This window comes from Toxotes jaculatrix, unplaced genomic scaffold, assembly GCF_017976425.1.
Source record: "Toxotes jaculatrix isolate fToxJac2 unplaced genomic scaffold, fToxJac2.pri scaffold_102_ctg1, whole genome shotgun sequence".
Lineage (NCBI taxonomy): Eukaryota > Metazoa > Chordata > Actinopteri > Toxotidae > Toxotes > Toxotes jaculatrix.
The window spans coordinates 37,295-50,480 of NW_024469749.1; the positions used below are offsets into that span (position 1 = coordinate 37,295).

At 39.4% G+C, this 13,186-nt stretch overlaps 1 protein-coding gene across 1 annotated transcript; it reads right to left on the bottom strand.

Moving 5' to 3' along the window:
- Positions 1 to 2,313: 2,313 nt before the first annotated feature.
- LOC121178281 lies at positions 2,314 to 6,058 on the bottom strand. Its single transcript, XM_041032817.1, has 9 exons — positions 6,035 to 6,058; positions 5,400 to 5,514; positions 4,944 to 5,081; positions 4,661 to 4,821; positions 4,186 to 4,322; positions 3,858 to 3,951; positions 3,099 to 3,265; positions 2,739 to 2,802; positions 2,314 to 2,637 (listed from the first exon to the last, which is right to left on the bottom strand). The coding sequence occupies exons 1-9, from the start codon at positions 6,056 to 6,058 to the stop codon at positions 2,314 to 2,316; spliced, it is 1,224 nt and encodes a 407-aa protein (XP_040888751.1).
- Positions 6,059 to 13,186: the final 7,128 nt, after the last annotated feature.

Here is a 13,186-nt window from a genome sequence, read left to right on the forward strand (position 1 = left end):
GTTGTCTCGTGTATATCACTTGACAAATCAATCTGAAAATGTTCTGAAATCAAATCACCATTTTCAACATCAGTCAGTTTTTTCAGTTTAACAGGCCCAGACTCAATACCCTTAGTGGACAACGATTCCCAATGATAAGCAACTGCAATTTGGTGTTTTTTAGCAAGGGACTTGGTTATGTTCTTGAAGTTTTTTAAGCTAGACTTAAAGAATTTGTGTTTAGCCTCATACCTCATACTCCAAACATGTACTAAAGGTCCAATTTGACGTATGCATTCAGGCTAATGGATCATGAAGTGGTGTTTTGGGATCAGATTATTTTGAGGATACAAATCAGTGAATAATTTATGATGCTCTGCAATAAGATGTTTTAAAAAAATAGTCATACCCTCTGTAATACAGGGGGAAAACACAATGTTAATGATATGTAACAACAGCAACAACAAATGCCAGTGTGTGTCACCTTCTGGTACAACATCTCCAAGTATTAACGGCAGGTTACGAATAAGGCATAATGTTTGACTGGCATTCAGGCCAATACTATTGCCAGTACAAAACATGTTTATGTGTGTTGGACGATTTTTTTTATCCATGAAGCCATAGTTGAATGCATGTACACGTTGGAGTATGTTTTCATTAGAAATATAATTCTGTTTCAAATATTCAAACAATAACTTAATCTCATACTGTGCTACTCCTTCTAAGATATCATGCATTATATCACACACAAAGTTATCAGATACATTGTAATATGTCAAGGAATTGAGTATACTATTGCGTTTGATACCAAAACAAGAATTTTCTCTTGGATTCTCGGCAAGATAGTTGTAATGATTCTCATTGGTTAGTTTTGTGCGCAACAACACACGTGGATCATTTTCACTAAACACTGTTTGAGCAGTTGCTCTATCAATAAGACACACTCTGCAGTAATAGTTAGCAGCGAAAGATTCCACATATCCAAGAATTGAGTTCAGGCCTAAGTTGTCGCCTGTTACTTGTGCTATGGTGCCATAGACAGGTTGTTCACTAAATGACACTTTCATTCCATTTTGCTCTAGTAACTTCACATCATCTACAAACGGAGAAAGTACTTTGTCAATGCCATACTTTTTTGCATCTTGGGAATGAAACAAAGAAATGAGATGGATATTCATTAGTGAGGAATTCATACGTGGTGGTAAATTGCGGAGTGTAAAATATAAACATCCAAGCTTATGAATGCCTTGTTTTGACCCTAGTGGATTTGATGTTTCAAAATCATCATAGTAGATTTGGATTTGCAATGCATTTTTCAATTTTGAATATAATGGGTGATTTCTGAAATATTTTCCATCACAGAAATCTTTGTATAAGCTACCAAAATCAACAGATTTGTTAATATGACAACACACATCTTGATTCTTGAAAATGAACTCTAATGTTTTTAACAGGGGTACATAAATAAAAGTGTCATTTACTGGTACCTGCTCATACACTCCTGATACTTTGTTTCTCTTTGAATCATATCTCACTCCTAAGTGCATTTCTAGTGGTTCGACAACACCCCATTTCTCACAAAAATATTTACTCCATTTAGAGTTTGTGTTTAAGTCACTGAATGGATTGAAAGTATTCCTGAAGATGTCTTCCACTGCACTTCTACTGGGATTATCAGTAGGCACTGCATCTAACACTTGCTCTTTAAGATTTGCATGAACTTCACTAACATACTCCTCCATGCTTTCAACAACAGATAACACAATATTGTTGGCAACACCACTGCCCTGTAACTTTGCTATGATTGAAGCGCACATATCTTTTGCCTGATCTTTTGACATATGAGATGTTGAAGGTTGAGTTGTCACATCTAATTCCATGTCAGAGGCATCTTGTTGTGAGCTCTGTTCACTGAAGTCTGACTGATGTGCTTGGATATTTACACCATCGCTTGTTCCCATGTTAACCGTACTATGACAAATATTTAAATGCTTTCTAAAACCTGCAAAACTTTGAAACTGCAATGAACATCCTTCTTGAGCACAGAGAACAACAAATTTTTTACCTGGATATAACCCATGACAAAACTTCAGGTGCCGAATTAATGCACTAGGTGCATCATGCAAGGATCTGCAAATGTAACACCTATACATAGTTCAAGAACTCTTTGCCTCTATTCAGGTATGTCACTCTTCTTTCTTTGATATCCCAACACAAATACTAAGACTTTTTCCCCCCAAAAAACAAAGAGAGGCTAACAAAAATGTGCTGCATAATTGCGCTATGTGTATCATGCAATGATGTACACATATACACTGTATAAGAACTTGGCTCTTAGCTTGTGTTCATGAACTTGGCTCTCAATTCCTTCACCTTTGGACTTTCTTTAGTCGTGTCAACATCCAAACCATAGACTGTTGTCTGTAGGAATGTGTACATGTTGTTGAGAGCAGCATCATAACTTACACTGAAAACGAAGTGCACCTTGAAGAGTTCATCAACAGCTGCCAATGACGTGGTTCCCTGGCAGGGGATAAGCTTCTTGTCTATCACGACGTAATAAGTGCTGATGTCCTGCTTGCAGGTTCCACATGCAAGAATATAGGGCTGGTGATGTCCCTCCTGGTTCTCCATGTGTTCGTCTAGGCTCCTACATGACTGGAGGAGGAAATAATTAAGTAACAAGTTGCTTTGTAATATTGTCTTTTTGTCTGTGCTACATTTCCCAATTCAATTGCATACTGTGGCCTAATACATACCTTGTGAAACACAACTAGATGGTCCATAGCCTGAGCTGCACTGATCTTTGGTGTTTTCCTTTTAGTAGGCTGAGGTGGTAGGATATGCAGGAGCAGCAGGAAAGATGCCATATCACTGTCCCACTCTGTAAGAAAGAGAGGTTTTTTTTGATCACAAGTTTCTTATAAATTAAATAAATATTCTGCGCTGGTACTCTGCTTCACAAAGTTGGGGCTGCATCAACCTCTATGTACTGTATCACTAAATACCTCATACAACCTTACGTCAAATAATCTGAACTATCCCTTTAAGTACTACGTATTGTAAGACACAATTAATTGACATCATTTCATTTAGCCTTTAATAGAATACCTGGGCAGTCATCATTGTCCTGATTTCTGGCAGACGTCAGCAAACTCTGGAGCACTGGTGTTGTAGTCAGGCTCTCTGCTTCTCTGATCACCTTGCTTTTACAGAAAGTATGCCATTTCTCAAGAAGTTTGGCAGATGTTTCTGGTCCAAAGAGGAGACTGAAATCTTGATGTATCTGCAGCAACAGAGAAATGAAAGAACATTTCTGGTTAAGTTTACATTTCTAAGCTAAGCTTAAAGCTATGAATTAAAAATGATAATGAAAATGACAATAATTACCAGTCCCTTTGTGTCCAGGAACCTCGGAAACACAGAGAGTATGGTGTGTGATTCATCAGGATTGTGGATGAGGCGCTGTCTATACTCAAAGGTTTCCCTCATTTTTTGCAGGATGATTTTTCCATCACTTGTGTGGTTCATCAAAGATATGGCCTCTTTACAACGTTTGTCGTCTAACTGACCACCAATCTGAGGCACCTCTCTCTCCTGTCTTGGACCACCTCCTCTTGCTGTCTGCATAATAGGTTCCTTGGACAAAAGTTTTGTCTTTCTCTGAATTGTCTTGAGCCGCCATGCCAGAAATCCAGAGCCACTTTCACTGTCATAAAAATGTTCCTATAAAAGGACAGAGACAAAAAAGCAATAGTGAGTCCATAATTTTATTTGTGTATTAATAAGCACTAGGGGCACGACACAATGTCAAACGCATTCACACACCATTATTATTTTTAACTACAGTATGTAATTAAGAAACATGCACAACTTACATAGCCTTTCCTAGATAGAGGATCCTTTAATGCAGGGAATAAGGTGACAATTCCCAATGCATACTTCTCTTTAGTGAATCGCTGAGGGACCCTCCTGCAGAGAAAAGGGAAATTGTTCCTAGCTTACATGTACAAGTGCTTTACAGGCTGAACGGTAACCACATTACTTCAGTAACATGAGTCATCTAGTGCAGAGTTGAGCTTATCACTGTCATTCTTGCTTTTTCTCCGATCACAATTTAATAATCTTGGAGTATGCGAATTGACGTAAAAGGAAAACAAAACAACAGTAGGTTAAATAGCTGTGAAATGCCTAAACCTAACTTACCCTTCTGTCTCAACCATGTGTGCTGCAAGAATGTTAACCATCTGCCTTCTTCTACTGTCACACAACATCCCAGTTTCTTCATATTCTTCAAGCACTGTTGTCCCTCCTGGTTTTGTCTGCAGGATCTGCTTTATCAGCTAAACAGATTGTAACAAAACTAAATAACGGAGTGAAATGGTACAATGTACACTAACAATGCCAAACAATCTGGCCTAGTCTCAGGGGTATATTTAGCAGTTTTGATTTAAACCTAGAACAGCTAACTACTTTCAGATTTCAACATGATCATCAAGATGATCAAGCCAAATAATTGCAAAGGAAATAGACAGCTTTTTGTGAACACAAGCTTCTGACATTGTTTGTATCCTTACTGTTAAGTTGTTGAATGGCAGTTTAAAACAACAAAAAAGGACATATATTGAATCAGAAAGGAAATTAGATATGATTTAAAGCAAACACCAGAGAATAAACTCACGTCTCTGGCTGAAGAACTCTGAAAAGCCTCATCATCCGTTCTCAATCGCTTAGATGGTCTTGACGTTTCACTGTCGCTGCTACTAATGGACACAGTGAAGAAACTCCCGCTGGTTGAGGACAGTGGTGTGGATGGAGCTGATGACTGAGCTGTGCCTGGATCTAAGAGCATACAATATAATAATAATAACACTCATCTTCTGCATCTTCTGCAACCCCCCGTAGTTAATACAATGTAAAAATTCATTAATTAAGTTAAAATAAGTTAATACATTAAAATTTACCGTTGTCACAACAGTCCTTGATGACAAAGCAAATCCCTTGCATTGTGCACAATTCTGCAAACACTGCTTCATCCACCTCAGTGCTGGAATCATCTTCAACAGTAATCTTGTCCGCACAGATGGAGAACTTCTCTATCACTAAGTGATAAGGTTAAAGACAACATCACATGTCAAATTGTTTAAATCATTAGATGTAATGACTTTCACTCAGTCTGTAATACCAGTCATATAACAATATAACATATAACAATATAACAATAGCAACATTTACCTTCAGATATGAATTCTTCAAAATCAGCATCTTGTAATTTGATGAATTTCTTGCGGTTTTGATACTGCACTTTAATAATCATTTTGCCATCTACAACATGAGCCTGTAGAGAAAGAGAGGAACAACAGATTAGATGCCTGTCTTTCAATAGTCTACATAACAAACATACCTTTCACTATACTCACTGTGGTGGACCAAAATATACCTTTTCGAACCAAAGCTGGTGGCCAGACGTTCTGTTTCTGCCTCACGGATCTGGAACTTATAATACTGCTCCTCACACTTTTGTATGTTTGTAGCCTGTTAAACAAACGCATTGAAAAACACATGCATCAGAAAATTAGCCAATGATCAGTAACAGCAACAAGCACAAAATAAAAAAAAAATGAAGGCTTATTCTCCAACATACAGTTTAATTAACAGTGAAGCGCTTAACAACGTTTACGACACGTACGTTTATGAGAGCGCACTAGATTTTTTGACATGACATGACATGACCGTGACAGATGAAACACCGGTTAAAATCAGTTAAAATTACTGTCTACTTAACCCAAACTACTCAAAAACTACATTTTAGTAACGGATTTAGTCTAACGTTTGTCTGAAAAAGAAATTAAATGAATGCTAACGGTCTGCATGTCTACTTAAGGTTAGCAAAAAACGGACACGGACAAACCTTGTTAGAAATGCCTGTAAAGTGTATTCTTTCTCCTAATTTAGAAACAACGCATTGCAAGTATTCGGATTCAGAAACAACGCATTGCAAGTATAAACACATTTTAATAAGTATGTGACAGGACTACTCATTTATTTTACTCACCAGTCCCTCCTTCTCACGCTCCATGCGAGTGAAGAAAATGGCCGTTGTCAAATTCCTTAACGAGCTGCAGGTCAAGTGCCCGGATGTTCAAAGTGTCACTCATCGATGTTAAATGTCCTCAACTCGTAGATTTTACACCAACACCATATATTTTCTCACCAGTGGAGAGTTGATTCTGCCAGAATCAACACCGGTACCTAAACACTTTACTCTGAAACAGCCTAACACCAGAATTTTAACTCTGGTGAATTTGCTGTGCAGCCATTCTCCGTGTGTCTGGGACACAGCGTGTGCCCTGAAAATGCCACACAGTACAAATCACAGAAACATACTTGAAAACTCTGCCAAATGCTTCTTCTAATGTAAAATAGTGTTTCCATGCTGGAAAAAGTCTTATTTTGACGCCAGCAACATATTTGATGCAAAGCTGTCATTTCAGCTCAAACGGTAAAATTTCACCGTTCCTGGCCATATGAGACTGTTTTTCACAACGTTTGCCCTGAAAGTGCCAGGTACTGCAGATGAAAGAAACACACGGGAAAACTCTGCAAAATGCTTCTTCTAATGTAAAATAGTGTTTCCATGCTGGAAACAGTCTTATTTTGACGCCAGCAACATATTTTAGACACACCGTTCATTTCAGCACTAACTGACTGAAACTTGCCGTTTTAAGCGTTTCCAGCCATTCTCCGTGTGTCTGGGACACAGCGTGTGCCCTGAAAATGCCACACAGTACAAATCACAGAAACATACTTGAAAACTCTGCCAAATGCTTCTTCTAATGTAAAATAGTGTTTCCATGCTGGAAAAAGTCTTATTTTGACGCCAGCAACATATTTGATGCAAAGCTGTCATTTCAGCTCAAACGGTAAAATTTCACCGTTCCTGGCCATATGAGACTGTTTTTCACAACGTTTGCCCTGAAAGTGCCAGGTACTGCAGATGAAAGAAACACACGGGAAAACTCTGCCAAATGCTTCTTCTAATGTAAAATAGTGTTTCCATGCTGGAAAAAGTCTTATTTTGACGCCAGCAACATATTTGATGCAAAGCTGTCATTTCAGCTCAAACGGTAAAATTTCACCGTTCCTGGCCATATGAGACTGTTTTTCACAACGTTTGCCCTGAAAGTGCCAGGTACTGCAGATGAAAGAAACACACGGGAAAACTCTGCAAAATGCTTCTTCTAATGTAAAATAGTGTTTCCATGCTGGAAAAAGTCTTATTTTGACGCCAGCAACATATTTGATGCAAAGCTGTCATTTCAGCTCAAACGGTAAAATTTCACCGTTCCTGGCCATATGAGACTGTTTTTCACAACGTTTGCCCTGAAAGTGCCAGGTACTGCAGATGAAAGAAACACACGGGAAAACTCTGCAAAATGCTTCTTCTAATGTAAAATAGTGTTTCCATGCTGGAAAAAGTCTTATTTTGACGCCAGCAACATATTTGATGCAAAGCTGTCATTTCAGCTCAAACGGTAAAATTTCACCGTTCCTGGCCATATGAGACTGTTTTTCACAACGTTTGCCCTGAAAGTGCCAGGTACTGCAGATGAAAGAAACACACGGGAAAACTCTGCAAAATGCTTCTTCTAATGTAAAATAGTGTTTCCATGCTGGAAAAAGTCTTATTTTGACGCCAGCAACATATTTGATGCAAAGCTGTCATTTCAGCTCAAACGGTAAAATTTCACCGTTCCTGGCCATATGAGACTGTTTTTCACAACGTTTGCCCTGAAAGTGCCAGGTACTGCAGATGAAAGAAACACACGGGAAAACTCTGCAAAATGCTTCTTCTAATGTAAAATAGTGTTTCCATGCTGGAAAAAGTCTTATTTTGACGCCAGCAACATATTTTAGACACACCGTTCATTTCAGCACTAATTGACTGAAACTTGCCGTTTTAAGCGTTTCCAGCCATTCTCCGTGTGTCTGGGACACAGCGTGTGCCCTGAAAATGCCACACAGTACAAATCACAGAAACATACTTGAAAACTCTGCCAAATGCTTCTTCTAATGTAAAATAGTGTTTCCATGCTGGAAAAAGTCTTATTTTGACGCCAGCAACATATTTGATGCAAAGCTGTCATTTCAGCTCAAACGGTAAAATTTCACCGTTCCTGGCCATATGAGACTGTTTTTCACAACGTTTGCCCTGAAAGTGCCAGGTACTGCAGATGAAAGAAACACACGGGAAAACTCTGCAAAATGCTTCTTCTAATGTAAAATAGTGTTTCCATGCTGGAAACAGTCTTATTTTGACGCCAGCAACATATTTTAGACACACCGTTCATTTCAGCACTAACTGACTGAAACTTGCCGTTTTAAGCGTTTCCAGCCATTCTCCGTGTGTCTGGGACACAGCGTGTGCCCTGAAAATGCCACACAGTACAAATCACAGAAACACACGGGAAAACTCAGCAAAATGCTTCTTCTAATGTAAAATAGTGTTTCCATGCTGGAAAAAGTCTTATTTTGACGCCAGCAACATATTTGATGCAAAGCTGTCATTTCAGCTCAAACGGTAAAATTTCACCGTTCCTGGCCATATGAGACTGTTTTTCACAACGTTTGCCCTGAAAGTGCCAGGTACTGCAGATGAAAGAAACACACGGGAAAACTCAGCAAAATGCTTCTTCTAATGTAAAATAGTGTTTCCATGCTGGAAAAAGTCTTATTTTGACGCCAGCAACATATTTGATGCAAAGCTGTCATTTCAGCTCAAACGGTAAAATTTCACCGTTCCTGGCCATATGAGACTGTTTTTCACAACGTTTGCCCTGAAAGTGCCAGGTACTGCAGATGAAAGAAACACACGGGAAAACTCTGCAAAATGCTTCTTCTAATGTAAAATAGTGTTTCCATGCTGGAAACAGTCTTATTTTGACGCCAGCAACATATTTTAGACACACCGTTCATTTCAGCACTAACTGACTGAAACTTGCCGTTTTAAGCGTTTCCAGCCATTCTCCGTGTGTCTGGGACACAGCGTGTGCCCTGAAAATGCCACACAGTACAAATCACAGAAACATACTTGAAAACTCTGCCAAATGCTTCTTCTAATGTAAAATAGTGTTTCCATGCTGGAAAAAGTCTTATTTTGACGCCAGCAACATATTTTAGACACACCGTTCATTTCAGCACTAACTGACTGAAACTTGCCGTTTTAAGCGTTTCCAGCCATTCTCCGTGTGTCTGGGACACAGCGTGTGCCCTGAAAATGCCACACAGTACAAATCACAGAAACACACGGGAAAACTCAGCAAAATGCTTCTTCTAATGTAAAATAGTGTTTCCATGCTGGAAAAAGTCTTATTTTGACGCCAGCAACATATTTGATGCAAAGCTGTCATTTCAGCTCAAACGGTAAAATTTCACCCTTCCTGGCCATATGAGACTGTTTTTCACAACGTTTGCCCTGAAAGTGCCAGGTACTGCAGATGAAAGAAACACACGGGAAAACTCAGCAAAATGCTTCTTCTAATGTAAAATAGTGTTTCCATGCTGGAAAAAGTCTTATTTTGACGCCAGCAACATATTTGATGCAAAGCTGTCATTTCAGCTCAAACGGTAAAATTTCACCGTTCCTGGCCATATGAGACTGTTTTTCACAACGTTTGCCCTGAAAGTGCCAGGTACTGCAGATGAAAGAAACACACGGGAAAACTCTGCAAAATGCTTCTTCTAATGTAAAATAGTGTTTCCATGCTGGAAACAGTCTTATTTTGACGCCAGCAACATATTTTAGACACACCGTTCATTTCAGCACTAACTGACTGAAACTTGCCGTTTTAAGCGTTTCCAGCCATTCTCCGTGTGTCTGGGACACAGCGTGTGCCCTGAAAATGCCACACAGTACAAATCACAGAAACATACTTGAAAACTCTGCCAAATGCTTCTTCTAATGTAAAATAGTGTTTCCATGCTGGAAAAAGTCTTATTTTGACGCCAGCAACATATTTGATGCAAAGCTGTCATTTCAGCTCAAACGGTAAAATTTCACCGTTCCTGGCCATATGAGACTGTTTTTCACAACGTTTGCCCTGAAAGTGCCAGGTACTGCAGATGAAAGAAACACACGGGAAAACTCTGCAAAATGCTTCTTCTAATGTAAAATAGTGTTTCCATGCTGGAAACAGTCTTATTTTGACGCCAGCAACATATTTTAGACACACCGTTCATTTCAGCACTAACTGACTGAAACTTGCCGTTTTAAGCGTTTCCAGCCATTCTCCGTGTGTCTGGGACACAGCGTGTGCCCTGAAAATGCCACACAGTACAAATCACAGAAACATACTTGAAAACTCTGCCAAATGCTTCTTCTAATGTAAAATAGTGTTTCCATGCTGGAAAAAGTCTTATTTTGACGCCAGCAACATATTTGATGCAAAGCTGTCATTTCAGCTCAAACGGTAAAATTTCACCGTTCCTGGCCATATGAGACTGTTTTTCACAACGTTTGCCCTGAAAGTGCCAGGTACTGCAGATGAAAGAAACACACGGGAAAACTCTGCAAAATGCTTCTTCTAATGTAAAATAGTGTTTCCATGCTGGAAACAGTCTTATTTTGACGCCAGCAACATATTTTAGACACACCGTTCATTTCAGCACTAACTGACTGAAACTTGCCGTTTTAAGCGTTTCCAGCCATTCTCCGTGTGTCTGGGACACAGCGTGTGCCCTGAAAATGCCACACAGTACAAATCACAGAAACATACTTGAAAACTCTGCAAAATGCTTCTTCTAATGTAAAATAGTGTTTCCATGCTGGAAAAAGTCTTATTTTGACGCCAGCAACATATTTTAGACACACCGTTCATTTCAGCACTAACTGACTGAAACTTGCCGTTTTAAGCGTTTCCAGCCATTCTCCGTGTGTCTGGGACACAGCGTGTGCCCTGAAAATGCCACACAGTACAAATCACAGAAACATACTTGAAAACTCTGCCAAATGCTTCTTCTAATGTAAAATAGTGTTTCCATGCTGGAAAAAGTCTTATTTTGACGCCAGCAACATATTTGATGCAAAGCTGTCATTTCAGCTCAAACGGTAAAATTTCACCGTTCCTGGCCATATGAGACTGTTTTTCACAACGTTTGCCCTGAAAGTGCCAGGTACTGCAGATGAAAGAAACACACGGGAAAACTCTGCAAAATGCTTCTTCTAATGTAAAATAGTGTTTCCATGCTGGAAACAGTCTTATTTTGACGCCAGCAACATATTTTAGACACACCGTTCATTTCAGCACTAACTGACTGAAACTTGCCGTTTTAAGCGTTTCCAGCCATTCTCCGTGTGTCTGGGACACAGCGTGTGCCCTGAAAATGCCACACAGTACAAATCACAGAAACATACTTGAAAACTCTGCAAAATGCTTCTTCTAATGTAAAATAGTGTTTCCATGCTGGAAAAAGTCTTATTTTGACGCCAGCAACATATTTTAGACACACCGTTCATTTCAGCACTAACTGACTGAAACTTGCCGTTTTAAGCGTTTCCAGCCATTCTCCGTGTGTCTGGGACACAGCGTGTGCCCTGAAAATGCCACACAGTACAAATCACAGAAACATACTTGAAAACTCTGCCAAATGCTTCTTCTAATGTAAAATAGTGTTTCCATGCTGGAAAAAGTCTTATTTTGACGCCAGCAACATATTTGATGCAAAGCTGTCATTTCAGCTCAAACGGTAAAATTTCACCGTTCCTGGCCATATGAGACTGTTTTTCACAACGTTTGCCCTGAAAGTGCCAGGTACTGCAGATGAAAGAAACACACGGGAAAACTCTGCAAAATGCTTCTTCTAATGTAAAATAGTGTTTCCATGCTGGAAACAGTCTTATTTTGACGCCAGCAACATATTTTAGACACACCGTTCATTTCAGCACTAACTGACTGAAACTTGCCGTTTTAAGCGTTTCCAGCCATTCTCCGTGTGTCTGGGACACAGCGTGTGCCCTGAAAATGCCACACAGTACAAATCACAGAAACATACTTGAAAACTCTGCCAAATGCTTCTTCTAATGTAAAATAGTGTTTCCATGCTGGAAAAAGTCTTATTTTGACGCCAGCAACATATTTGATGCAAAGCTGTCATTTCAGCTCAAACGGTAAAATTTCACCGTTCCTGGCCATATGAGACTGTTTTTCACAACGTTTGCCCTGAAAGTGCCAGGTACTGCAGATGAAAGAAAACACACGGGAAAACTCAGCAAAATGCTTCTTCTAATGTAAAATAGTGTTTCCATGCTGGAAAAAAGTCTTATTTTGACGCCAGCAACATATTTGATGCAAAGCTGTCATTTCAGCTCAAACGGTAAAATTTCACCGTTCCTGGCCATATGAGACTGTTTTTCACAACGTTTGCCCTGAAAGTGCCAGGTACTGCAGATGAAAGAAACACACGGGAAAACTCTGCAAAATGCTTCTTCTAATGTAAAATAGTGTTTCCATGCTGGAAAAAGTCTTATTTTGACGCCAGCAACATATTTGATGCAAAGCTGTCATTTCAGCTCAAACGGTAAAATTTCACCGTTCCTGGCCATATGAGACTGTTTTTCACAACGTTTGCCCTGAAAGTGCCAGGTACTGCAGATGAAAGAAACACACGGGAAAACTCTGCAAAATGCTTCTTCTAATGTAAAATAGTGTTTCCATGCTGGAAAAAGTCTTATTTTGACGCCAGCAGCATATTTGATGCAAAGCTGTCATTTCAGCTCAAACGGTAAAATTTCACCGTTCCTGGCCATATGAGACTGTTTTTCACAACGTTTGCCCTGAAAGTGCCAGGTACTGCAGATGAAAGAAACACACGGGAAAACTCTGCCAAATGCTTCTTCTAATGTAAAATAGTGTTTCCATGCTGGAAAAAGTCTTATTTTGACGCCAGCAACCATATTTGATGCAAAGCTGTCATTTCAGCTCAAACGGTAAAATTTCACCGTTCCTGGCCATATGAGACTGTTTTTCACAACGTTTGCCCTGAAAGTGCCAGGTACTGCAGATGAAAGAAACACACGGGAAAACTCTGCAAAATGCTTCTTCTAATGTAAAATAGTGTTTCCATGCTGGAAAAAGTCTTATTTTGACGCCAGCAACATATTTGATGCAAAGCTGTCATTTCAGCTCAAACGGTAAAATTTCACCGTTCC

What these genes read in the sequence shown, in the direction of transcription:
- LOC121178281 (XM_041032817.1), bottom strand. Translation starts at nt 6,058, where the DNA reads ATGGAGCGTGAGAAGGAGGGACTG. An exon ending in CAAGGACTGTTGTGACAACG is followed by an intron (nt 4,822 to 4,943) that starts GTAAATTTTAAT and finishes GTATGCTCTTAG; the next exon opens with ATCCAGGCACAGCTCAGTCA. An exon ending in CTCTATCTAGGAAAGGCTAT is followed by an intron (nt 3,266 to 3,857) that starts GTAAGTTGTGCA and finishes CTGTTGCTGCAG; the next exon opens with ATACATCAAGATTTCAGTCT.